General features: G+C 42.5%; 1 protein-coding gene and 1 long non-coding RNA gene across 2 annotated transcripts in view; one reads left to right on the plus strand and one right to left on the minus strand.

Moving 5' to 3' along the window:
- The window catches only part of LOC119511104, a 30033-nt gene extending 22584 nt beyond the window's left edge, over positions 1-7449 (plus strand). The window contains exon 5 of the long non-coding RNA XR_005212151.1: positions 7329-7449. This is a non-coding gene — a long non-coding RNA (uncharacterized LOC119511104). The remainder of the gene's footprint in view (positions 1-7328) is intronic.
- Positions 1-26791, minus strand: part of SLC14A2 (solute carrier family 14 member 2) — an 86266-nt gene that overhangs the window by 24258 nt on the left and 35217 nt on the right. The window contains exons 10-11 of the mRNA XM_037805517.1: positions 8495-8617; positions 5429-5511 (exon numbers count right to left, since the gene is read on the minus strand). Coding sequence (XP_037661445.1) covers positions 5429-5511; positions 8495-8617 — 206 coding nt within the window. The remainder of the gene's footprint in view (positions 1-5428; positions 5512-8494; positions 8618-26791) is intronic.

Consider the following 26791-nt stretch of genomic DNA (forward strand, 5'->3'; position numbering starts at 1 on the left):
ACAAGAACAGATATTTGCACACTGATGTTCATAGCAGCATTATTTATAATTGCCAAGAGATGGAAACAATCCAAATGTCCTTCAACAGATGAGTGGATAAACAAAATGTGGTACATACACATGATGGAATACTACGTGGCAGTAAGAAGGAACGAGGTCATGAAACATATGACAACATGGATGAACCTTGAACACATAATGCCGAGTGACATAAGCCAGGCACAATAAGAGAGATATTGTATTTACCACTAATGTGAACTCTGTGACAAATGGTTTAGATTGTAGAATGTAGGGGACCTACAATAGATAGCAAATAGTGAAGGGGGAACGATAATCTAATAACAGATAAGTTATGGAGGGTAAACTTAATGTTATGGGAATGCTTAGGAACGGTTATGGTTAATTTTGGGGGGTATGGTAGGAATAAGTTGGCAGCAGTGTTGTTATTTTAGGTTATTTGTTTTTATTATTCCTTTGGTTATGGTTTGTTAATTTTCTTGGGGAATGGTAGGAACATGTTGGAAGCAATGTAGTTATTTTAGGTTATTTGTTTTTTTCTTATTCCTTTGTTTTGGTTTTGTTTGAAAACTTTTTATTTTTTGTTTTTAAATTTTTGATAAAATTAAAAGGCAATGAATGGGAAGGGCAAGATGGTGGAATAGAGAGGCTTGGAATTTAGTTACTTTCCTGGAACAACTAATAAATAACCAGGAACAACTAGTAAATAATTTAGAATAACTGCTGGGGGACAACCGTGACTGTCCACACATTGTATACCAACCTGGATTGGGAGGAATGCCTGAGGTCGCAGCATAAAATCTGTAAGTAAAAACTGCAGAACCATACTGGGAGCCCCCTCCCTCCACAGCAGGCTGAGCTGCAAATGCCTCGCTGTGGTAGATTGACCTTAAAGAACCAGAAGACTCAGCTGTCTCAGGAAGGGGTGCACAGAAGACCAGGTGTTACCTCTGGGTGATGAGTGAAACTGGGGGACTCGGAAAGTGGGCTTTTTGTCCCTTTATCTCTCTCTTAACCTGAGGGGCTCAGTGGAGAGAGCCTCAGCTATTTTCAGTTTGCTGTGCTCTGACCCAGACATGGGTTGAGATAACAGAGTCAGGGAGACAATTCAAATGCAGAAGATAACACACCCCTTAGAGAATCTTCCCTAAGAGGAAGGAGGTGCGGCCCAGCTCTCCTACCAGTCTTCCCTTCAGAACCAGACCCCAGAGCCTGAGGTAAAATAGCCAAAACAGAAACTAAAGGGGCCATACCTCCTTACACCAGTTGGGTGTGACAGGCTGAGAGGCGCCACCTGCTGGGCAGGTTAGGAAAAGCACAGCAGCTAGAGACCTCACAGGAAAGTCTGTCAATCTCTAAGACACACCTGCAGGGAAACTTGAAACTGAATATAACCCCATTCTGAGATCTGAACCCATTCTGTTCTGAGAAAATCTGATTGGGATAACCAAGGAAACCAGATGCCTAGACAACAGAAAACTACAATCTACACTAGATTGGTCCAGTCCAAGGAACAAACTTACACCTCAATCAAGATACAGTTGAGATATTGTTCCACTTTAATGAAACAATCTATTAAAGATTTTCAAAGGAATATGCTAGATCAAATAAAAAACCAAATCAATGAGTTCAGGGAAGATATAACAAAAGAGGTGAAAGCTATAAAGAAATCACTGGGTAAACAAAAGATAGATATCAAAAGTTTGAAAAAAAACAGCCGGCAGAATCTATGGAAATGAAAGGCATAACACAAGAGATGAAAAACACAATGGAGACATACAACAGCATATCTCAAGAGGCAGAAGAAAACACTCAGGAACTGGAGAACAAGACAACTGAAATCCTACACACGAAAGAACAGATAGGGAAAAGAATGGAAAAATATGAGCAACATCTCCGGGAATTAAATGACAACACGGAGCACACAAATGTACACGTCATGGGTGTCCCAGAAGGAGAAGAGAGGGAAAAGGGGCAGAAGCAATAATAGAGGAGATAATCAATGAAAATTTCCCATGTCTTATGAAAGACATAAAATTCCAGATCAAAGAAGCACAGTGTGCCTGAAACAGAATAGAACCAAATAGAACTATGCCTAAGACACTTAATAATCAGATTATCAAATGTCAAAGACAAAGAGAGAATTCTAAAAGCAGCAAGAGAAAAGCGATCCATCACATACAAGGGAAGCTCAATAAGACAAGGGCAGATTTCTTAGCAGAAACCCTGGAGGCGAGAAGGCAGTGGTATGATATATTTAAGATACTGAAGGAGAGGAACTACCAACCAAGAATTCTATATCTGGTAAAGCCGTCCTTCAAAAATGAGGGAGAGTTTAACATATTCTCAGATAGACAGACACTGAGAGAGTTTGTGAACAAGATAAATGCTCTACAGGAAATACTAAAGAGAGCACTACAGACAGATAGGAAAAGACAGGAGAGAGAGTTTTGTAGTACAAGATCGAGTGACAGTAATACAATAATGTAAGTATGCTGAACAAAGACGACTTTGAGTAAGGTTGAAGGAGGAAGGTTAGGGGTAGATAGGACAACAGGGGGAAGGACAGAAGATAAAGACTGGGAATGTATAACTCAGTGAAAACTAGAATGGTCTATGATTGTAATTAAATGTAGAAATACATTTTTACATGAGGGAAAACAAATGAATGCCAACTTTGCAAGGTGTTAAAAATGGGGTAGTATTGGAGAAAAAAAAATACATTCAATAGAAACTTGAGTTTATAGTTAATGGTAACATTATAATATGCTACCACTAATTGTTACAAAGGCAATATACCAAAGCTAAATGTCTATAAGAGGTGATATGAGGCAGGGGTATGGGGATTCTTGGTGTTGGTATTGTCAGACGTTTTTATTGTATTTTATTTTTATTTTTTCTTTTGTTTCTTTTTAGTTGTCACCCTGTTTTCTTTCTTTTTACCCCCCCCCCTTTTTTTTTGCCTCTTCCTCTTTCTTTGTGGAAGAAGTGGAAATGTCCTTATAAAGATAGTGGTGGTGAATGCAGAACTTTGTGATTATACAAGGAATCATTGATTGTTTACTTAGGATTGAATATATGGTATATGAATAAAACAGTCTAAAACACAGAGGGGTAAAAATGATGGAGAAAATGTGGAGAAAGGGATGTACCTAATCACCATTGGTGGGGAAGTAGAATGGTGCAGCCCATCTGGAGGGCAGTGTGGTGGTTCCACAGGAAGCTAAGCATGGGGTTGCCATATGATTCTGCAACTTGGTTATTGGGTATATACTTGGAAGAACTGAAAAGAGGGACATGAAGGGACATTTGCACAATGGGGTTTTTGGTATCAGTATTCACGATTTGCAGTGGATGGAGGTACATCAACTGATGAATGGAATGGCGATCTGTGAATGGAATATTGAAATGCTACAAGAAGAAGTGAAGTTGTGAGGTGAATGGACACTGAGGACAGTATGTTAAGTGAAATAAAACAGAAAAGAAAAATATTATAATGCTCACTAATATGGGCTAAACGTAATGTACACACTCTGAGAATTGAGTCTGAGAGCATAGGTTATCGGGGGAAGCCTTATTGTAAAGGTTCCTAGACTGTAAGCTCTTACAGCAGTTACATCTGTCCCTGAGCTGGAATGGTTATTCCTAAACTCTGAGATGCTGAGCTGTTTGTGTATAACCTGGTCGGTCCTTGGAACTTTGGGTATCTGTGTGACACCTGAGACTCAGAGACAGAGTCTGGCAGCTATGAATGTCAACATTACTCCATACAACAAATGTTAAAGAGTCTGGAAAAAAAAAAAAGCGATTAGACTTCAACTAGATATATGAACAAAATGGACTTGGTTAGGACTAAGGTAAATCAGACTGAAGGGTAAAGGATGATACTGACAGTGTTTTTGAAGCTTCAGCTTCTGTGTGGGACCAAAGGAAGAGATGTGTATTAGGTGCAAGATCTATAATTTTGTAATACATTACATAATTTGACTTGTGTGGTCGATTTATTCAAACAAAGTTATATGGAACATTGATTGGGGAGTGAGTTCTGGGTGGTTTGTGCAGGTTAATGTGAAGCCCCAGTACACCCCAGAACAACTCTAGCAGAGAATGAAGATGTACTTGCAAAGCCCCCTTGAGGGACTGTGGGAAGATGTGGAAATATTAAATTTCCCCAACCTGGGGAATTACCAACATTCTTATAAGCATTGGGGCTACCAAGTTGGAAGGCCTTGACCTTGGGGCTTGCCCTTATGAAATTTGTTACTACAAGGGAGAGGCTAGGCCTGCTTAAAATTGTGCCTAAGAGTCACCCCCAGAGAACCTCTTTTGTTGCTTAGATGTGGCCTCTCTCTCTAAGCCAAGTAAACTCATTGCCTTCCCCGCTGCGTGGGATGTGACTCCCAGGGGTGTGGAACTCCCTGGCAACATGGGACATGACTCATGGTGATGAGCTTGGCCCTAGGATTGAGGGATTGAGAAAACCTTCTTGGACCAAAATGAAACAAAGTAAAGTTTCAGTGGCTGAGAGATGTCAAGTTGAGAGGTCATTCCGGAAGTTACTCTTATGTATTATATAGATATCCCTTTTTAGTTGTTGGTGTATTGGAATAGCTAGAAAGAAATACCTGAAACTGTTGAACTACAACCCAGTAGCCTTGATTCTTGAAGATGACGGTATAACTACATAGCTTACACTGTGTGACTGTGTGATTATGAAAACCTTGTTGCTCCCTCTCCCTTTATACAGTGTATGGACAGATGAATAGAAAAATGAGGACAAAAAATAAATGACTAATAGGGAGGGAGTGGGGATGGGATGTTTTGGGTGTTCTTTTCCACTGTAACTTTTATTCTTACTCTTTTTTGTGTATGGTAATGAAAATGTTCAAAAATTGAATGGGGTGATGAATATACAACTATATAATGGTGCTGTGAACAATTGATTGTACACTGGGGATGACTGTATGGTATGTGAATACATCTTAATAAAATTGAATAAAACAAAACAAAACAATAATTACTTCCACTATACCACATTCCTTCCAGAAGAAATTATTAACCCCCACCCCCAGCATGTGAAGTTTTCAACATTTAACTTTACATAAACATAGAGGTATAAAATTGAACATGTAAGATGCTGTTTTTGAAAATTCACACAAGCTTATTTTCTAAATGATCAAATGCTGGATTTAGAAGAGGACTGGTAATAAGTCATTTAAACAAAAGGAATATGAAATTTTACAAAGTAAAATGTGACATTTTTATCCTAGGTAATTACGTTCTAGAAAACACGAATTCATGAGGAGTTCCTTAATTCAGAGAACGTCTTTTGTGGACTTCAGCATCCTGATCTGCTGTAGGCTCTGTGACATCTGGGTGCTGCCCCTGATGTGGGCCACTCAATACTCACAAGCAGCTCAAGTGTGGGCTTCCGGTATTGATAGGGAAAGGGATCTTTAGCTTGTCTCTCCTGGGATTCGCCTTTTTCAAACACTGAAATTGGAAGCAAAGAGCATTGTCAGTTAGAATACTTCTACCCAGGTGCCTCGGCAGCTATTTTCTCGCAAGTCTTGATTGGAATATTTGTATTTCCCATTTCACTTGCAGAAGCAGAGAACCATGGAGTCTTGCAGCTAGAAAGCCCCCCACCCCCACCCTCTTTTTATTAGTCTTTGGGCCTCTCTTTGGAATAATGCACATCCACATAGATAGGAAGCTGGAGGGTTCACAGGCTCTGCCTCCCCTTAGTTAAGAAGCCCTGACGGTGGCTGGTAGGACATGGCAGCCCAGAGGGTCAGGGAGTGGCCCGTTACCCCTGAATCCAGGGCTTTTTCTCCTACACCACATGGAGAACAAAGAAAGGAACCTGGATTTTTTAAAAATTGATATTCTCGACTCCCTGCTCATAAAGTATTAGGCTGCCTGAGTCATGCAAGATCTGTGTTTGAATTTGCATTTGACTCTCCCCTGCTGGATGAACACCGGTTGTTTTGTTTTGGGGGTGGGGATGTGCATCTCTGGATTTTAGGTGTTTTAGCAACTGCTGGTTGGATTAGATTAGGACAAATTATATCCAAGTAGCCACTTAAAGCAGATTTTTGCATATCCTTGTAATTCTAGAAGACTCTTGTAAGATGGTTCTAAGCATATTTTTCATGGTTATCAGATAATTTACTTTTAAAGATGACCTATTTCAGTCAGGTTTTATGTATTTTTGGGTCACTGGAAGATTTGGTCGTATGCTCTGGTTCCCTCTGGTGGTCAACTGTGAGAAGGGCAGGCTGGGCTCTCAGCGCCCAGGCATTGCCGAGGGAATCGACTTGTCTGCATTCTTAAGTCTTCGGGGTATCTAAGCTCTAAAAGCACCGTGTTCCCAATTTTTGAAGGAGCAGGGACTGCAAAAAAAACCAGTGTGGTTGGGGAATTACCTCATGGAGGAGAAACGAACTAATTTGGAAATGTGAAAGGATCTCTGAAAGTGAAGGCCGACAAATGCGCGATTCCCATTGACTCGCTGCGCCTGCGTGAAGCTCCCTCTGCCTGCCAGCAATCCCAGCTGACTTCCCTCTCGCGCCCCAGCCCCCAACCACTGTCATAAGAGGATGTTTGGAGAGAGGTTAACCTTTTTTTTTTTTTCCTAATTATATAATTTTTATTTAAAATAAATAAGCTTTATAGAAATTTTATAAAATAAAAAACAGTAAAGAACATTTCCCCATTGTCTCATTACAAAGACAGCATCCTTATTTTATACATTTTTTTCATAGTTGTAAGCATAAAAGAGGCATGTCTTTGTCTTCATCGTCCTGAACTATCAGCAGTATTTGACATCTTGCCTTCTTTCAACAGTATTTATGTGTAGTTTTAGGAATATTCCTTCTGGTTTTCCTTTTACTATGCTGACTCTCCTTCTTATACTCTTACATTTATTCCTACTTTTTAAATATTTTTTTTTAGAACTCTAAATATTGACATGCCATAGGGCTCATGTTACTGCCAGCCCTCTTTATTCCTGATCATTTCCTAGATTATTTCTCCCTATCCAGTAACTTTAATGTCCCCATATGGTGATAACTCAACTTCTCCCCTGAGCTACTGAGCATCTCCACATGGATGTCGAAGAATAATATCAAAATTCATGAATGCTAAACAGAAATCTTGATTCACATTCTTTCACCTCCACAACTACAGTGCCAAGATTATTGACTCCAGGTAGTTTAGCATTTCAGTTCATGGCACTATCATGGAGTAGTCCTTAAGTTTTCACTTTCCTCTATAGCCTAATCTAGTTTATCATCATTTCCTGCCAGGCCTGCTTCCAAGACCGTCATGACTGCTGTCATACCACTTTTGACCAACGCTGTTACCATCTCTTTCCTGGACTACAGTGGAAGCTCCTAATCTGCCTCCTCACTTACATGGTCACCACCTGTGGCAGTTTGAAGCTGTATATACCCCAAAAGACATATTCTTAAATCTAATCCATTCCTGTGGATGTAAACCCATTGTGAGTAGGATCTTTTGATGAGGCTACTTCAGTTAAGGTAGGTTGTTAACCTTTTGAGGCAAACCAAACTCTCTTCCACACTAGGCCTGGGGACCCCAGTCAAAGAGAAACACTGGGTTCAGGGGCCCTTGGAATGTCCTCAATGTCGTCCCCACCTGGCATGATGTTTTCCTGCAAACCACTCACATTCAGTTCCCCAGGGGTGACTGACTCTGATAGGAAACAATGGGGTTTAGATGAGCTGGGGGAAAAAAGTCATTAAATGGGAAGCATGTGACATGGTCAAAAGGACACTAAACCTGGAATCAGTTTCATCCCTCGCAGTGCCTTTGACAGCTTTGTGACTCTGGGCCAGTCTGCTCCCCCTGGGGAGGATTAATTTGCCCTTCTGCCCTGGCTTTTCATGCAGCTCCGTCAACCCTGCAGCTGGCTAGGGAGATCTCCCCAGACTCCTCCTTGTGTGCCACAGATTGTTCACAGCTTCCAAGTCCAAGTTTCTGGTTACCAACCTGCCCAGCTCAGCTGCCCTCTCAGCCTTGGGAACCCCCACCAGGGTCCTCCACAAGCTCCCTTGGGCTGGCATCCCCACAGCTGCTGGAGGTGAGAACTTTCCATCTCTAGCTTCCTAGGCCAGTAGTTTTGACTTGGCTGCAAATTAGAATCTTGTGGAGAACTCAAAAAATCCTGATGCACACCCAGGCTGCCCCCCACAACAATTAACTTATATCTGGGGATGGGTTGCAGGCGATTCCAATGTGCAGCCAAGTTGCGAACCTAGCCGGCAGAAGCCTGTGCCTGTCCCAGCACCACTCTCCGCAGATCGGGGCGGGGGTCTGGGCACCCAGCACTGTGGCTGTGGTCAGAGGCCGGGTGTGACCAGAACAAGCCGGCCCTCATGGGTCTCCTGGCTATCGCCCCCTCTTAGAGACAGGGACCTTGAGGACCCGGGCGAGGGGAGGAAGCACACACCTTTGCTCCTTCTGTGAACAGGTGACCACTCAATGTGGAACACGCTCCTGCGCCGGGGGAGCAGCGCCTCCGAGCCCTCCTCGGCCTGCGGGGCCCCTGCGGGGGGCTGCTCCCCACCACCGCCTAGCCGGGGGCAAAAGGAGAGAGGTCAGTGCCCGACCCTAGTCCACCCCCAGAGAGCGCCAAGCAGAGCGTGGGGGAGACAATCACATGCAGAAGCCGGAAAGGAAAGCGCAGGGAGGTCTGTAGCTGCATTAGGAATCGCATCTCGGTCTGGATAAACACCCAGCTTCCCCATTCCTACTGGGAAAACTTCCACTTCCTCTTCACATGGCAACCTGAGCTATACCAGTGTCAGGAGATAGATGAGCCGTCCTGCCTTATTGCTCCACCAAGGAACTGCTGTTTCTAAGACCCAGTTAGCCAGACCTTGGACCTTCCTGAATGAGCAGACCCTCAGCTGAGTGCCCTGTTCTTCAGCCATTACTTGGCCTCCATCTGTGGTTAAGGTGAGGGGAGATGGGGGGTAGGGGGTCTGGGGGTGCAGGGAGGGGCCCTCAGTGCTGGCTGCATATTAGGATCACCTGGGTGTTTCAAACAGTGCCTCACCCCACCCCAGACCAATTAAAAAAACTAAATTTCTTAATACTCATGGTATTTAAAAAATGGCTCAATATGCAACTTGGGTCAAGAACCATCGATCTAGGTTCTCGCTGCTCAAAGTGTGGCCCCCAGACCAGCTGCGTTGGCATTACCTGGGAACCTGCTAGAAATGTAGAATCTCAGGCCCCACCCAAGGCTGAGTGAATCAGAATATGTATTTCAACAAGTGATATGTGTGCACAGTAAAGTTTGAGAAAGCACCGCACTGTGGGGAGCTAAGAGTCTTGAACCTGTGATCACCAACAAGAAATCCTCTGCTGTACCTTATCATCTTAAGTTTTCATGGGGTGAGAGAGCACTCTTGCCATTGGGGATGGGGGGTTTCTCAAAGTATGGTTGTGGCTTGTTAAAATACCTATTCCTACTCCCACCCCAGGTCTACTGGATCAGAGTGTTTGGTGCTCACTAGAGTATGCTATTTTAACAATCTCTGCTTGGGGTTCCAGAGCATACTTGAGTTGCATGATCTAGCAGCAGCCTGGAATAGCAGAAGACATACTATTATATCACATTTGCACACTTCCAAAGCTAACTCACTTGGCCCTTGCAAAGGTACCTTGAAACCAATAAGGTGGGCACTGTTATCTCCAAAATTTGGAAAATTAAGGCACAGAATAATTTCCATAGCATCCTATAAAGAGCCAGGCCATAGGATTCTCAGCTTCAATCATTTTCTCTGTATCTTTGCTACTGAATTTCTGGTTTCTTGGCTTTGTGGGCTCACCAGGGAGATTGTCAGAAATGCAGAATCTCAGGCTCATCCCGGAGCTACAGAATCAGAACCTTCATTTTCACAAGATTCCCAGCTGGTTCATATACACATTAAAGTTTGGCAGTGCTGGTCTAGATCACACTGCTCACATAGAAACTACTTTAGCAAAGCTCAGAAAACAGCAGGGCCAACAACCTGAGAATCTGTGGGACACCTGTAAGTAGGGAAAGAGGTCTCATCTGCACTCTCGGACTGAAAGGTAAAACACACCCAAGTCCCTCCCCTCTAGACTCAGGACCAGGAAGATGCTACTGTTTGAGCATCCTGTCCCTGGGTAAGCCACCACTCCTGAGGCTAGGCAAGTCCCCCTTGGCTCTGCTTCAAAGACACCAGAAACATCAGCCTGCCCTGGGACAGCTCTGCAGACAGGGTTCATGCAGAGGGACCAACACCAGAGAAGTATCGTCACACCAGCCAACAAAGCCAGGAATTTTCCCATGGTGCCAATCCCTAGGGCATGTCTGCCCATTGCTTCCCACTTCTTACCCTCCAAGTGTTGCTTCCCCAGCTGCCTGCTCTGCAAGAGATATTCTCACCATAGCATCAGGGACCCAGATCTGGATGAGAGCTTCAAGATCACAGTCCATTCCTTTGTCCAGATAAATCAAGCAATTCACCCAAGTCATGCATCTCAGTATTCATGACAAGATCCTTTGACTCCCAATGCATAGCTCTTTCCACCCTAATACTGCACTGTACTTCTCAGTGTAGACCTGTTTGGTGCAAGAGAGGAGCTCTCCTTTTATTTGGGGGCCTGGTCCTGGAGCCTGGAGGCCACGGCAAATGCCATTTACTAACCTGTGTTATTTTTCATATATACAAAGGGGGTACTTCAGTTTAACAAATCAAGGCAACATCTACCTGGAACTTCTGGAAACACAGAAAGGAAAGTTGTTGGTTATTATGCTTTCCCAGATTTCACTGAGGAGTCAGCCACGGTAACACAGGTAGAGATAGCTGCGCTTGCTGACGGAGGGCTCTCTGTGGGCGAGCGATTGTAGGTGTGGCCGAGCCCCACCTTCAGGGAAAGCTTATAGATGCCAAATAAGGCCAGCGGCTCACCTTCCACCCCTTGGCTCTTCACCCCAGGTTCTGCTGCCTGCTCAGAGCCCAGGAAAGTGAGGCAGATCCCAGATTACTATGTGTTTTTTGAGCTGGTGTTCCCATCACAAAAAATGAAAACAAGATAGCATCTTCCTTTCCCTTGAAAACATTTTGGTCCTTGTTTGGGGTGAATTGGGAGGTGGCACAAAATAAGATCTGATACCAATGTTGGTTCTAGGTCTGCTGTGGACAATACCAGAGGATCTGACTGAAGACCGTCCAGTGTGGGCAGCAGCCCCTCAAGATGTGCTGGCTCCTCAAGAGAGTGAAAGGTGGAAACAGATGCCACAAAGAAGACAGGAAAGAAAGCCACAAATGCTACTGTAAAATACTTAAAACTAAAGCGACAGCAATTTACTACCTGCCTCTGGGACAGATTCCCAGAACTTTAATAACAGATAAAGTCAATTTCAAGAATATCATGGACATGGATTTATCAAATGTTCTAGAAATAAGACTCAGCATTGATGGGATGGGGAAAAAAGAAAATAACAAGGACTCTGCTTGGGAACCAGAAATCACTAATTTCAATACGGTATTTTGCAAGCCATGTAACTTCATTTTCAGTCAATTGTAGGCATGACTCCCAGATAGAAATACAGAGCTCAGTGTGCAAAACCAACCATTATAGGTCAAGTTGGGTCCCCAGAAGATAAGGTGAAGTCCTGACCCTCAGTATCTCAGACTGTGACGTTTTTTGGTAATAGGGTCATTTCAGATGGAATTAGTTAAGTTCAAATGAAGTGACACTGGATCATGGTGGGCCCTAATGCAGTGACTAGTGTCCTTATAGAAAGAAAAGAACCAGACACTGAAGGACAAGGGGAGAATAACACGGGCTGCTGGCAGACCACCACCAGAGTCCAGGAGAGAGGCGAGGGACAGATTCTTCCCCATAGACTCCAGAGCACGTAGGGCCCTGCCAAAACTTTGATTTTGGACTTCAGACCTCCAGAGCGGCAGGACAAAAAAATCCTGTTGCTTTAAGCCATCTGGTTTGTGGTCCTTGGTAACCACAGCCCTAGGAGACTAAGACACCACGCTATAAAGTGCTGACAGATAACTCAGAGGGACCATAGTATGGTCCTTTTTGTCTCGTATTGTTATGAAGATGACATGATGCTTGCAAAATGCTGTGGGACACAATGGTGAAGTGCTCAGGCATCAGGCATCTCCCCAGGGAAGGCACTGCCCTCTGAGGGCCCCAGGCTGGAGGAGACTATTCCTAAGGGAACTCTTGGCATTTGCCACCTACTTGCATTAAATGTTACCTTGCTACGTGTGTTCTTGTCTGTCATCTTCATGAGATGGTGGGATCCTTGACAGCGGGGATTAGATCCAACTTACTTTGGCATCCCCAGGACCTGTCATGAGTCTGGTATGCTGTAGGCACTAAGTATTTGTTGGATAAATTAATGAAGGATAATTATATTACACATTTTAATTTATGGATGGTAGAACAAAGAGAGTCATTTGGATATTTCAGGGTATGAACTATTATTAAAATAGTATATCTCACAAATGTTAATGTTTGATAAATATTGAAATAAATGTGAGTCCTTTATAGGTTGACAAAGGCTATAGCTGAGTTTGTAGGGGTGTTGAAAGTTGCAGGGTAAGAGCTGATTATTCCCAGGGTTACATGGGTAAGAGAGTAGAAGTTCATAGATGGTGATAAAACAGATGGCCATCTATGACCAACCATCCAGAAATCTCTGCAAGAGTGGCTAGAAGCTCTTCAATAACTGGTGTTTGGAGAACTGGATATCCATATCCAAAAGAATGAAAGAGGACCCCTATCTCACACCTTATACAAAAATTAACTCGAAATGGATCAAAGACCTAAACTTGAGCACTAAGACCATAAGACTCTTAGAAGAAAATGTAGGGCAAGATCTTAATGAACAGGTGATAGGGGGTGGTTTTCTAGACCTTACACCCAAAGCACAAGTAACCAAAGAAGAAATAGATAAATGGGATCTCCTCAAAATTAAACACTTTTGTACATCAAAAGACTTTGTCAGAAAAGTAAAAAGGCAGCCTATGCAATGGGAGACAATGTTTGGAAACCACATATCGGATAAGGGTTTAATATTTCGAATACATAAAGGGATCCAACAACTCAACCACAGAAAGACAAAAAACCCAATTAAAAAATGGGCAAAAGACATGGATCTTCTGAAGAGGAAACAAAATGAAAAATGCTCAACTTCACTGGCTTTTAGGGAAATGCAAATCAAAACCACAATGAGATATTATTGGCCAATATCCAAAAAAACAAAACAAAACAAAACAAAATTACAGGTGCTGGAGAGGATGTGGAAAAAAGGCACACTTATTCACTGTTGGTGGGAATGTAGATTGGTGCAGCCACTCTGGAGGGCAGTGTGGCCGTTCCTCAAGAAGCTAAGTATAGATTTGCCGTATGACCCAGCTATTCCATTACTAGGTATATACTCAGAGGAACTAAACATGAATGGACATTTGTAAATCGATGTTTATAGCAGCATTATGTGTCATTGCAAAGAGATGGAAACAGCTGAAATGTCCAACGGAAGAGTGGATAAACAAACTGTCATATTCCATACACACAATGGAATATTGCGCAGCTGTAAGACAGAACAAAGTCACTGAACATAATAATGTGGATGAACCTTGAGGATGTTATGTTGAGAGAAGTTAGCCAGAAACAAAAGGACAAATACTGTACGGTCTCACTAATGTGAACTAACATTAATGAGTGAACTTTGAGAGTTAAAAGCTGAGAACACAGGTTATCAGGAGATAGAAAAAAGGTAGAGATCAGGCATTTGATGCTGAAAGAGTATAGAATGTTCAACAGGATTGATTGTATGGCTCCAGAAATGGATAGCATAATATTGTGTGATGGTAGCACATTATTGCAAATACACTGAACAAAGATGTCTGTGAGGAAAGTTGAAAGAGGAGGGCTAGGGACATGTATGATACCAGAAGTAAAGATAGAAAATAAAGACTGGGACTATATAACTTAGCAAAAACTGGAGTGGTCAACAATTGTGGCTAAATGCACAAATATAAAAATGTTTTTACTTGTGGGAGAACAAATAAATGTCAACCTTGCAAAATGTTGAACAAGGGATGGTACTGGGGAAAAAATATAATCAAAGCAAACTGGAGTCTATGGTTAACAGTAACATTGTAATATGCTTTCATTAAATGTAACAAAGGCAGTGTACCAAAGCTAAATGTGTATGAGAGGGGGATTTAAGGGAGGTATATGGGATTCTTGGTAGTGGTGGTGTTTTCTGACCTTATTATATTGTATGGTATTTTATATTTTTTATCTTTTTTATTATTCTTTAAAAATTTTCATAGTAATGAATATGTTCAAGTGCTGATTGTGGTGATGAATGCAGAACTATATGATGATTTTGTAAACGATTGTACACTGGATGATTATATGGTATGTGAATATATCTATAAAACTGTAGGAAAAAAAGAGAGAAGAAGAACTCTGTTAATGAAGAGAAGAAAATAAGCCATTGAAGACTGAGATCTTGTTTGATGTGATTTGTTTCCATAAGACATGGCAAAGGCCCATTCTACCTGGCTGTGAACCTGAAACTCTGAACTGTTTGAAGGTGGGGCTGGGTGTTCTATAGCCCAAGAGTACATTTTGTTCACAATAAGCACTAGATAAATGTTTCACTGATTTTTTGTTTTTTTGTTTTTTTTGGTCTTTTCCAACTTTCCTTCCCAACGTAATGGAACATATAGACAATAGCACTTGTGTGGGATGATGCAGTAAACAGATGATGTTGCCGATGGTGACAGGGCCTGGGTCCTAGATGCTACTGCTCCAGGGCCCCCCCCAGTCCTGACTTGGAGGGCCACGGGGTTTGCTCTCGCACAGCTGAAGGTGTGCTGCGGCCGACATGTTGGGAAGCTCTGTCCTGGATAACCTGCAGGTGAACTCTAGCAGCTGAGTAACTCCTTGGCATGTGCACCTGGTGTTGGAACTGCTGCTCTCTCCTCCTATAACAAGCCTTATTAAGTATCTCAATGCATGTAGCTTCATGCTGGGGGCCATTCAGGACCATTTCAGGGGCACGGTCCCTGCCCTTGAGGATTGCCACCATCCCGTGTTTTAATAGCAGGAGTCCAGTGACGCTTTCCTCCCACTGACTCAGGAAAGAAAGAACAGGTATGTTTGAGCCACAATGATTTGTTCAGTAGCACTTTTACTGAGGAGAAGTGAGCCTAAGTTACTCATGCCTGAACTTACTTCAAAAGCCCAGAAAATGACAACCATTCAAATACAGGGGTTAAAAAAAAAAAAAAAGACTTTGTAGAAGAACCCATCAGTCAAATCAAATTTTGAAGTTGACTGCAACTTTTCTGAGGCAACAAACAAACCCAAACCATCTCTCAGAAGGGAAAAAGGACATAGTCTCTCTTACTGAAAATCAACCTTTACCCAAACACGTGCATGACTATACACTTCCTATGAGTTGTCTTTCTTAGGTTTTGGAGAGGTGTACTATCTCCTGGAGTTGGATTGATGCTGAACATATATTACTTGTTATAATGTCCAATATATACAAATGGGTTGGTTGGCAGCTGACCCATTTGTCGTCCCTCCCCAGCTCCTTGGGCCTCTTATTCCTCCAACCTACTGTTTGTGGACACATCCACACATCTGAAGGCAATTTCTTAACTACAATGCCAGAAAGATGTTTTTTGAAGTGACACATATAATTTTCTACATCTAGTACTAAATGATTCCTCTAGGGTCACAGTTTGGACAGATGTTTCCCCCCATGGAAGTTAAGCTTTGCACCATGACTTGTAATTTCCAGGGCCGCGCGCGTGTGTGTGTGTGTGTGTGTGTGTGTGTGTGTGTGTGTGTATGAGAGAGGGAGGGGGAGGGAGGGGGAGAGGGAGAGGGAGCCTAGATCTTGTGTCTTTTGGTGTCTTTGGCTCACTCCTTGGGGGGATACATTAATAAATGAGCTCATGATGAGGCTTGGGAGAGTGCCAGGGTCAGAGCATCCCATCTGTAAATGGGGTAACACCCAATGGGCTTCCTCCAGAACGACTTTGCACTCTCTTCCTCACCCCAGTCCACACCCTCAGAATTGCTTATTTGTATTATCCATCTCAATTTTGATCTTTCCCGTTTCAATCAATTCTGCACCCCAACCATATCATTATGTCACTTCCTTACTCAATAATCTACATGGCTCCTCAGTGCCAACAGCATAATGGTCAAACTTCTCTGCCTGGCTTTCCAGATACTCCACAATATGGTTAACCTCATTATCCAGGCTCATCCTTTTCCTTCCCAGCACAGACCCTGCTGTGACACCCTGGCCTTATCCCTGACCCGCTGTGCACCTTCCTTTCCTTTTCTTGCCTACGTTCTTTCAATCTTTCAGGGTAAGATTTATGTTCTGCTTCCTCCATGAAGCCACCCTTGGCTTCTTTGGCCATATGGATCATTCTGTTCTTTGAATTTCTCCTGTATTTTCAGAAGGTACTTTGAGACTAAATCTTTTGGGCTTAGGGCCACAGTGGAGTTTTATATTGACAGTTACAATGCACACAAAAAGCACTTAATAAATGCTTTGCACTCTATTGAAACTACTTGGAATGATCAGTCCTTGATAATCAAGTGATCTCTGGGTCCAAGTATTGGCAAAAGGAGATTGAGTCCCAGAGAGAAGTGACTTACCTGAGGCCAAATAGCCAGCCAGTTATGGAGCCAGGTTTGACCTCTTGGTTTTGATTCTTTAATCCTTCAAGGTAGGTATTTTATAGACAACTGGTGCCTTATCAAATGATATCAATGGATTTGTGATCTTTTTTATTTCTTAAAAATTATGAATTATCTCATATCCCAAAAGAAATAACAAAAGTTCTGAAAAATAAAAAACATATGTATCATCACATTTGTGACACCCACTGAAAAGCCAAGGAAAGTTTTGGATCATTGTACACTGGCTTCTTCTCTTCTAGCAACATTCCATACTCCCTTTCCCCACATCCTCTTCCTTGCATCTTCCTACCTCAATTACCAATGGCAGACATAGCTAATTAATCACAGCACTCTTTCCCAAGTTTAGATTCAGCCTCAAGATCCTTAACAGAATGCACCAGACACCTGATACCAATTAGTCAGAGTTGTCATATGAGAATAAGCTCATTTTTCCTCTCTAATCTTCCAGGAGCAGTGGGGCTGTATAAGTTTGAGGGAAGGTACACATCGAGACCAGGATGTTAACAGCAGACAGAGCCTGGCCATGGGCATATCCAGGCCTCAGAGTTTGGCTTTCCCTCCACAAGTTCATCAAGGCTCATATCCTTCAGTGCCAGTTTTGGAGGAGATCACACACCTTACAAGTCTGCCCTTAACTTCAGAGTGCTGGAATGTTCTTTGCTAGGGCACAGCTATCTGGCTTCCAGGAACATCCGCTCTCTGGTAATCTAAGATGGGTGTGTGAGAGAGGGACATGGAGGAGAAGGGTGGTGGAGGAGCCGGGAGCCTCAGGATGTCCGTGGATACTGGTTTGATCCTGTTCTACTGGTGCATCTGGGGAAGGGGACAGGAGCTGAGGGGAGAGGGAGGGCCAAGCTGTAGGAGCCAGGTGCCTGCACTCTGGAAGCAGCAGGTATTCCGTTCTACCTCATTAGCCAGAGCGGGCTGCTCACAGGACCCACTCATCACGGTGCTGCCCTGGGAACCACACTGATGTCGGAGCTGGGGGACAGAGCACTCAAATCGGAAGTAGGGGAGGATAAGGTTCCAGAGATGCAGGGTGGAACCTTCAAGTTGTGGGAAGGATGACAGAAATAATATGAAGGCTAATCCAGCAGGCGGGTGGGTGGTGAAGGGATTCCAGGGCTGTTTGATTAATCTCGTGAGTCAGCACACCTGGGCTTGGTCCCTGCTCTTTTACCCATTGGGCCAGTCTCTGGACACGCTGTGGTTTCCTCATCCATAAAATAAGAGGTTTGAACTATAAATACTTAAGAGCCCTTCCAGCTTGAAGCTTCCAGAATCTAAATTCTCTTGGGAGTTCTTAGCAAGTTTCCCCGCCCCAGGGCTGGATTCCCCAGACCAAGCCTCAGCAGGAGAAATGGACAAAAGGAGACTAGTGTTTCTTTTTTCTCCTCCTTTGCAAAGTCAGTTGGTCCTGCTGGCTAGAGAGTCTCCTCGTTCATTGCTCCCCACCCCGGGGCCTCTTACCTGGGATCCTCTTTGTTTCCTGCACCAGGCTGGAGGAAGGTCACCCGTCGGGATTCAGGGGAAGTGTCCTTCTGATCGGGGCAGTGTCTGTGTTTCTCAGCCCCAGCTCTTACAGCTTCTCCCTAAACCCGAACCCCTTCGCTTTCTGGAGTCTTCCATCCCATCCTTTTGCTTATTTCCTGTAAGTTCACTCTATATTCCCTAGACCTTTTCCTGGTGGGCATCTGCCAGTTGAGGAAGGGTATCGTGGGGGTGGGGGGAGAGGTCTGCTGTTTACTCTCTGGCCTTCCAGCCAAATGTTTCCTAAACTTCCCCGGGAATTCTAGCTCATGCAACCATGGTTTCTCCACCTGGTTTGATTTTCTTTAAAGGGCCAGAGCTTAGGACTAGTCTACCAGCTTTCCTGTCCTCCCTCAGGCATTACCTGCAAGCCACCCTTCATTAGAATTCGTGCTCCAGACTTCGCCTTTAAAGCATTTATCTAAGTGCCATCTCTGGAGGGGGATGATATGCTTCAGGCAGTAAGCTCCCTAATTCCCCTCAGGGCCTTAGGCTGGGGAACAGTATGGCTATCTGCCTTCTCAACGGTAATTTCTGCCCAGCCCAATACTAGAGGCCATCTTTCTGATTCTGTGGAAATCTTCAGACCTTTCCTCCTTCAGACTCCTGCTGACCAGGAACCCGGGGCCCGAGGGCAAACCTCAGAGCCCTCTCAGAGCAGAGAGGGCAAGACCCACCTCTGCCTCCAGAAAAGGTTCTCAGGGTGATATATTAGGGAAGCCGGCCCTCCCAAGTACCATGAGGCCATGGGGCCAGGTGGGCTGGAGTTCGGGGAGGGGGCCCTATCCAACAACCCAAACATGTTTTGTTTGTGAGTATGATGGGTCATGCATCAGCCCACACCCCACACTTACCGACTGGAGGAGAGGGGCTCATCCAGGTTTAAGAAAGCAAACTTTACAATGAGGAAATTAGCCACAGCTGAGTAGACCCTCCTCCCTACCACTGACGTCAAAGGCCCCCTCCCCACTGTGCCATGTGTTTTGGAATCGCTGAAGAGGGGTTCTGATCACAGAGGGCTCCTGAGGAAGGAAAGCAAACAAAGGAGGTGGGAGGGGGCCAGCAGTCCCCACATTCCAGACGGGGGCAGTGATGTGAGGAAGAGGCTGATTTTCTGCACGGGGGCCTTTCCTTGGTGCTGCTGGTTCAGGGCTCATGGCCATCCCCTGATGGCACCCGAGTGTTCGCCTTTACCCTGTTCCCACGTGGGCTGGTCTCTCAGCTCAATCCCAGGGTCGTCTTGCTCTGGCCTCTCCCAAGGTCTCCTGAACCTCTTGTCGTGCACTCACTCCAGCCCCCTAAGCATCCAGCCACCCCGGAAGTAACAGGGAAAGGCCACCCACAGGTAGCATGTATCCTATTTGAAAAGATAGGAAACAATTATCCCTGAAGAAGCTATGTGGGAAGTCCACACCCGTTCCATGAACCAAATGGAAATGTTGTGCGTCAAAGTGTTGTATCTGTCAAGTACCTAGACTTAGGGCAGGACAATCAAGTCCCATCCTGGAAAGCAGAAGGCCAAGGTGTAATTTCATTCCCAACAGGCCCTACCAGAGATTGGAGCTCGTATGCAAAGGGGTCCCCAAGGATCTGTCTATGCCAACAGGCCTCTCTTTCCTTGAAGGCTCAGTCAGAACTCATTCAGAATTAAGGTTTCTTCACTGTGCTAGGTCTTCTCTCCCTTCAACTCTACATTTCCAGCCTTGCAGGGGAAGAGGCCTGCACTGACTGCCATCAGACACTAAACAGGGAAGGTCAGATTCCTCAAGGGAAAGGGCCCGAGTCCATGTGGAATAAATGCAAGGGGGAACTAGGGGGGCTGGAGGCTCCTAGTTATTAATTCACAGAGAGTCAAAAGGACCTTCCTGACATTCCCCTCTCCCCCAACCCCTCCCTTGGGGCCTTGGAATTTCTAGTTCCACTAGGAACAGAGGGTTCCCTATGGATTCTTCCATTCTTTCTGAATGGCTAGAGGCAGAAAAAGCTGGGGAAGTTGAAAATGTCTTGTAAAAGAGTGAATGCCTTTAAAATTGCCAAATGAGGCTGTGGTTTATTGAGTAGAAATCATGCCCACAATGAAACTGCCAGCCCCTGCCTGGATTCAGATTTTAACTGTCCCCAGGCCCTTGCAACCTTGATGACTGGAGGAAACAAAGCTCAGATGCGTGCAGGGAGCATAAATAAAGCAGGACATACAGGTTTGATGTAACCACCAACTGGGAAGACTGAGTTTCTCAATAGCTGGATCTTCGAGGGTTGACCAGAAGAAGCGGAGAGTGATGGGAGGAAAAGTCAAGGACTTTTGTTTTCACACAAGCAATTATATTGAACATTTTGATAAACTGACCAAATTGCTAACTGGACAAGCTCTAGGAAAACCTGTAGAGACAGCAATGGTTACTATTATTATTATTTTCTTTTTTTTGGTGTATATATAGTCTCCACTTTCTAACCTTTTTGCCATCTCAGTAATATCTTCTCCTTAGCCTTCTGTAGGAACTCAGGGACATATAATCACAGAAACTTGGAGTTGGAAGAGAGAGGCCCCAGTGGTCGTCTGGTCTAGCTTCTCACCCAAACCAATCCCAAGCAGGCTTCCAGCCCTTGCTCCTGTACCACCAGAGCTGGGAAGTCAGGTTTCAAGAGCAAACATTTCTCAGGCAACTTCCATTGTTAAAAAGCCCCCCTATTTACTAATTCAAAGTCTGCCTGCTTACCACTTTGGCCTAGTGGTCCTCACTCTATGCTTTGAAGTTCTTTCTCTTTTATATGCATTACCTCATACTGCAGGCAGCCCAGTCATGTCTTCTCTCCTTCAAGTCAAATGCAATTATCTCATCATCATTTCCAATGAAACAAAAGGGCACCAGACCCTCATTCATCCAGCTTGTCCTTATATATCAGCATGTCCTCCTTTGCCAAAGACCCTCTCAAAATGTGCACTAATCATTATTTTCTTTGTACTCTCCCATCCTCTTTAATCAAACCTATTCCCAGAAATTGCTCCTTTAACCTAAGATGCAAATGATTGATCATGCTTACTGTGTTACCTTCCCAGGACTGTTTACATTTTAACAGGTTCAAAGCTTTGAACTAAAGGGATGGCTGGGAATGTCTGGGTAGCAGGTAATCTCGACAGGAGACAAGAGGGAAAGAGGGACAGAAATCTTCCTGGAACCTTTAAAATCATGCTTGTTGCTTTTCCTGAACAGAAGACCAACCTGATCATATAACTGACTAGAGATAATGAGACTAGTTCTGTAGGCTCAGGCAATCTGTGATTCCAGCCTCATCTTTGCCTCAGTTGAGTCTACTCACCTGGCCAGGCAAGTCCCCATAAAATAAATTCCTTGAAGGCAGGAACTGGTCTGATTCCTTCCTGGTTTGTTGTCAAGCCCACAGTCTGAGTAACATATTAATAGTTCCTCTTGCAAAGTCTTCTGGATGAATGAGTGAATGAGGCCAAGGCATAAGGGAGAGTTACTAGGTGCTCAGCTCATGAATTTTGGCAGGTGGCCCTGGACAACACATAGGGGCCCATCTGTGATGCAATAAAGGGAATGGGCAGAAGTTGGGGAGAAGACACAAGTTACCTGATTAATGGAAAAGGAGGGTAGAGACAACAACAAAAGAATAATAAAATCATATATGAAGATTGTCTACGCTCATCCCAAAGATATTCTGGAATAAAATAAATGATTTTTGAACTAAAAAATGCAACAGATAAATTGAGAGAAAGAATAATTACTGTTGGGAATTAAATCAAATGGAAGATCAAGTGGAAGAAATATCCCAAAGCAGCACAAAAATACAAATGGTAAAAATTGTGAAGAAAAAGATAAACAACTTGGAGCAGAGATCAAGAAGACCTAACATATGAATAATAGGAGCTCCAGATAGGGTAAAAGGAAGAGAAGGAGGAAAAGCAGTAACAATTTTTAGAAAAAAACTTGATGAGCTGAAGAACAACTTGAGTTGGCTGAGTGAAAGCAGGGTTGATGAGAAAAGTCATGCTTAGGCTTAACTTCATGAAGTTCCCAAACTCCAAAGATAAGGAAAAATTTTACATTCATCTAGAAAGAAAGAACAAGTTATTGACAATGGTAAAAGTATGAGACTGACATCAGACTTCTCACCTGGAGTAGGTGAAGACAGAAAATGAAAGAATAATACCCATAGACAACTGAGGGGAAAGCCTGCAACTCAGGGACCCCACACCCAGCCAAAATTCCATTCATTTGCCTGGGGGCAAGAAACTTTGTATACTGTCAAAGAGTCAGAGATTATGTCCCCCATAGTCTCTCACATATTATTTGAAGAAAGTAACTAAAGAAAGTGTTTGAAACAGAGATCACAAGACAGGGGAAGATGAAGAATGGAGGAAGCAGTGATAAAAGTAACACATCCAATATAATAATAAACTCCAAAAGGACAATGTCAGAACTACTAAAAACGTGTAAAAGCAGGGCTAAGTAGGGAATCTTGAAAAAATAAGAAGCATATTACAAGGGAAAAGAATTTAAAATAAATGATTTCAGCACAGTCTACAGAAGGAGGTGGATGGAGAGAAATAAAAGTATTTTAAGGTCTGGGGGTACTGGGGAGGGGAATAATGAAAGTGTTATAAAGGCTTTAGTTCCTTGGAGTAGGTAAGGAACATTGGAGGAATGGGGTATCTTAGCAGGGTAAACTATTTGGTACCTTGTTTTTTTAATTATAATAGAGAAACATGGTTTTGAATATGAATGTTGGGAAAGGGACAGTAACCACCAAATGGAGTGATAAAGAACAGCAGACCTTCCAAATTAACAAAGGGAAGAAAGAAAAAAAAGTAAATGATCAGACTTGCAAAATGAGGAAAATGAAAAAGAAAAAGCAACAGTGAAAAATAGTGAAAAGAAAAGTACGATGGAAGAAATAAAGCAAGCATATTGATTATTCCACTTAAGCAAGAATATTGATGTAAACAGACTGAATTATTCTATTAAAATATAGAAACACTAAGATTATGTTAAAAATACAATATAGCCAAATGTTATTTTTAAGGAATAAAGTTAAAAGAAAAGGATAAAGTTAAAAGAAAAACAGTTAAAAGTGATGGAGGTTAAAAACAAAGGGATAAGAAAATACCAGAAAGAGAGAAGGTATGGCAATATTAATGTCAGATAAGTTTGAGTGGAGATTAAAAGCACTAGCTAGGATAAAGATAAGTATTTTCTAATGGTAAAAGACAAAAATTAAATAGAATCAATGATGATCAAAAATCAGTAGTCAGCAATCTAGTAGCTAAACATGATGCAAACATTTAAAAAATGCAAAGAAAACTTAATAAAGTTATACAATTATAGTGTGATTTTAAAATAAACTTTTTTCAGAATTATGAGCCCATAGACAAAAAATAAATAAGACATAGAAGAACTGAATGATACAATTAACAAATCAATTTAATATGTAATTCTTTCAAATTATAAGTTTGCATTTTTATATGTCCAAAATCAATCAAGTACTTGGCTACAACAAAAAAATATATAAAGTCTTAAAATAGAGATTTTTACAGACCATATCCAGTATTCATAATCTAATAAAACTAGATACAGAAAGTTAAAAATACCAAAAGACTGTACATTCTGGAAATTAAGAAACACATTCCTAAATAATCTTTAGATCAAAGAGAAAATCAAAATTGAAATCACAAACTATTTAAAAAGCAGTGAAAGTAAAATACTTCAAAACCTATGGTACACAGCTATAGCTGTACTCAGGAGAAAATTAATAGCCCTCTTTGTTGTTAAAGAAAAAAGATCTAAAATGAATGAATTTTATATCCATTTTAAGATATTAGGAAAAAAAGAACATTTAAACAAACCATGAGAAAAACAGAAGAAAAAATCAGTAAAATAGAAAACAAGCCAAACAAGTAGAAAGGATAAATAAATCCCCAACTGCTTCTTTGAAAAAGCCAATAAAATGGGACAACTGCTTACAATCCTAATATAAGAAAAGAGAGAGCAAAATTTTAGAAATAAGAAAGGAAACAAAATCACAGGTACAAGAGATTAAAATTATTGTATCAGGACATTATGAGGAACTCTATGGCAACAAAAGTTTCAAAATTAAAGAAAAGGGATTATTTCCTACCAAACATATAATATCAAATTGACCAAAGAGGAAACAGAAATCAGGACTATGTCAATGACCATAGAAGAGGTTGGGAAGTTGATTAAAGAGCTACCATTTTAAATGCAGCAAGACAAGACTATTTAATGACTGACAGTAGAACTCATCAGAGCTGAAGGAAAGGAGATGAAAATGGGAGGGATGGTGAGGTTAGAGGGAGAGACGATGAAAAGACTGGGGGAGAGGACAGTGGAGAGAGGGAGTGGGAGGTGAGATAGGGAAAGGGTTTGAGAGTTTGAGACATAACCTCTTCTAAAGTACCACCCCCCCCCAATATATATTTCTACTCTCTTTAATGATTCCAAATTTATGTTCAACATGGGCCCTATATTTGTACAACCAAGAGCTGCTGCTGGTAGTCTAGGGTGATAGTAGAAAAACCTCTACTACCAAAACCCTACCTTTTCTCTCAAGGTGGCCTGCTCCCATGCAGCCTCATGTTGGTGGTGTGAATCTGTAAGTTTGGGGTTCCTGCACCTACTCATTCTGCAGGTCAGTGAGAAGGGGGAGCACTGGTGAGGGTGGGACAAGGTTACTCCAGGGCGATTGGCTACTTCAGAGGACATCTGGGCATCTGCCTATGGCCTGCGGGCAGGGCTACCTGCATGGTGCAGACTTTCCCTAGATGTGAGGATTTCACTTTTGCCCCACCTCTACCCATGCCCAGAAGAGGGAAGCAGCATCTGCCCATCGGCCTGGTTTGATGAGATTTGGTTAGCCTTGAGGAGGAGCTCATCTGACCACATTTGGGAAATACCATTGATTTGCCCAAAAAGATGGTTTCAAAACATTTCATCACTTATATACAATTTCTCTTGGCAGGCCAATTCAGTGATTAACAACACTTTATTCAGGAAATTCTTCCTTATATCAAACTAGTAGATAATTTGTTTTCTATTTTGTACATAAATATCCAACTATCTTGATCATAATGGATCAAAGAATTTCTGTGTTATTCCTTATGATTTTTCCAGACATTCTGAACAAGTATTTCCCTTTTCTGAATAACTCACCCTTTATCCGTTTGTCTTCAGGTGACTTTGGCAACTTATAATACAGTTAAATTTTAATTCTTCTCAGGAGGTAAAGTGTAAACTGGGGAAAGAAAAACCAGATACTTGTGGTAACTTGAAAATGACCAACTATTAAATAAGAGGAAGATGAGGGAGACGAAGAGATCATCTTGTCCAAGTGAGATGAATGACTTTTTCATATCCAAATTGTTTTGCTCTCCTGGAAATCTAGTAGAAGCATGGCTGAAAGAAAGTTCTTGTTCAGGCCAATGCTTTGTGTGGAGGTCCTCATTGGATTAATGGAAAGGGAAGGGGATTTTCTAGGACAATTTGGCCATAATGAATCCAAGGGATTTCTGGCTGTTATCTCCTGTTATGATACCCTGGGGCTCTCCTAGTTCTTGGAAAACTGAACCCCCAGAAATCTGGCAGGGAACTGGTGTTGCTTTCCTACATTAAAGAAGTTGGGGAGCCAAATTATGAAGTTCATGGATAATTGATTATCCTTCTACGGTTAGGATTAACCATTTGTTTTAAGTATTGTAAACTTCATAAAGCCTTATATACTCAGTAGCAAATAAATAATGAAGTAAATTTCCCATTTTCCCACATATTGAACTTAAATACTTTCCTGAAACGAGATCTCTCCTAAAAGCTGTTAGTTTAACCTAAACTGAGAAATGCTTATCCTTCACATATAATAAAATTCATATACAGGATTCCGATTTATTAATTTGCTGATTATTCCTCCTTGATTACTGACTATTAGAGACTCCCTATTTAGCCTTTTCCAGTGCCCAGATTGTTGCTTCTCTGACTTTAAAACTCCATCATTGTGGACTTCCTCCCTGCCGTGGTGAACTTTGCACCTCCAGCCACCAGCTCTGTGCATGGTGGCATCTGCATTTCCTAGCACTTTTCTGGTCTTATATGCACTCCACGTCTGCTTAGGGGTTCCATGCGCACAGAGAAGCAAGTTCTGTTTTAACATCTATCATTTGGTTAAAAATACCAAGAAGATCATCTCTTAATTACCTTCTCACCAAAGCCTAAATAATGTTGTTTTAAGTCAACAGCATTTAAAACACACTCCTTACAAGCTCATCACCAACTGCCTGTAATGTCGCCTGATGGACAGTTACAGAGCTTTAGGAAGAGAGAGAAAGTCGGGAAAGGAAGTCACAGATTTGTGAGCTTCTACACAGGCTCAAGGGAAGGCAAAGAAGGTGCGCCTGCAGCTGACAGACAGAGTTGAGATCACAGGAAGCAGACATCAG

Source organism: Choloepus didactylus, chromosome 16, assembly GCF_015220235.1.
Source record: "Choloepus didactylus isolate mChoDid1 chromosome 16, mChoDid1.pri, whole genome shotgun sequence".
NCBI classification, from domain to species: Eukaryota; Metazoa; Chordata; class Mammalia; order Pilosa; family Megalonychidae; genus Choloepus; species Choloepus didactylus.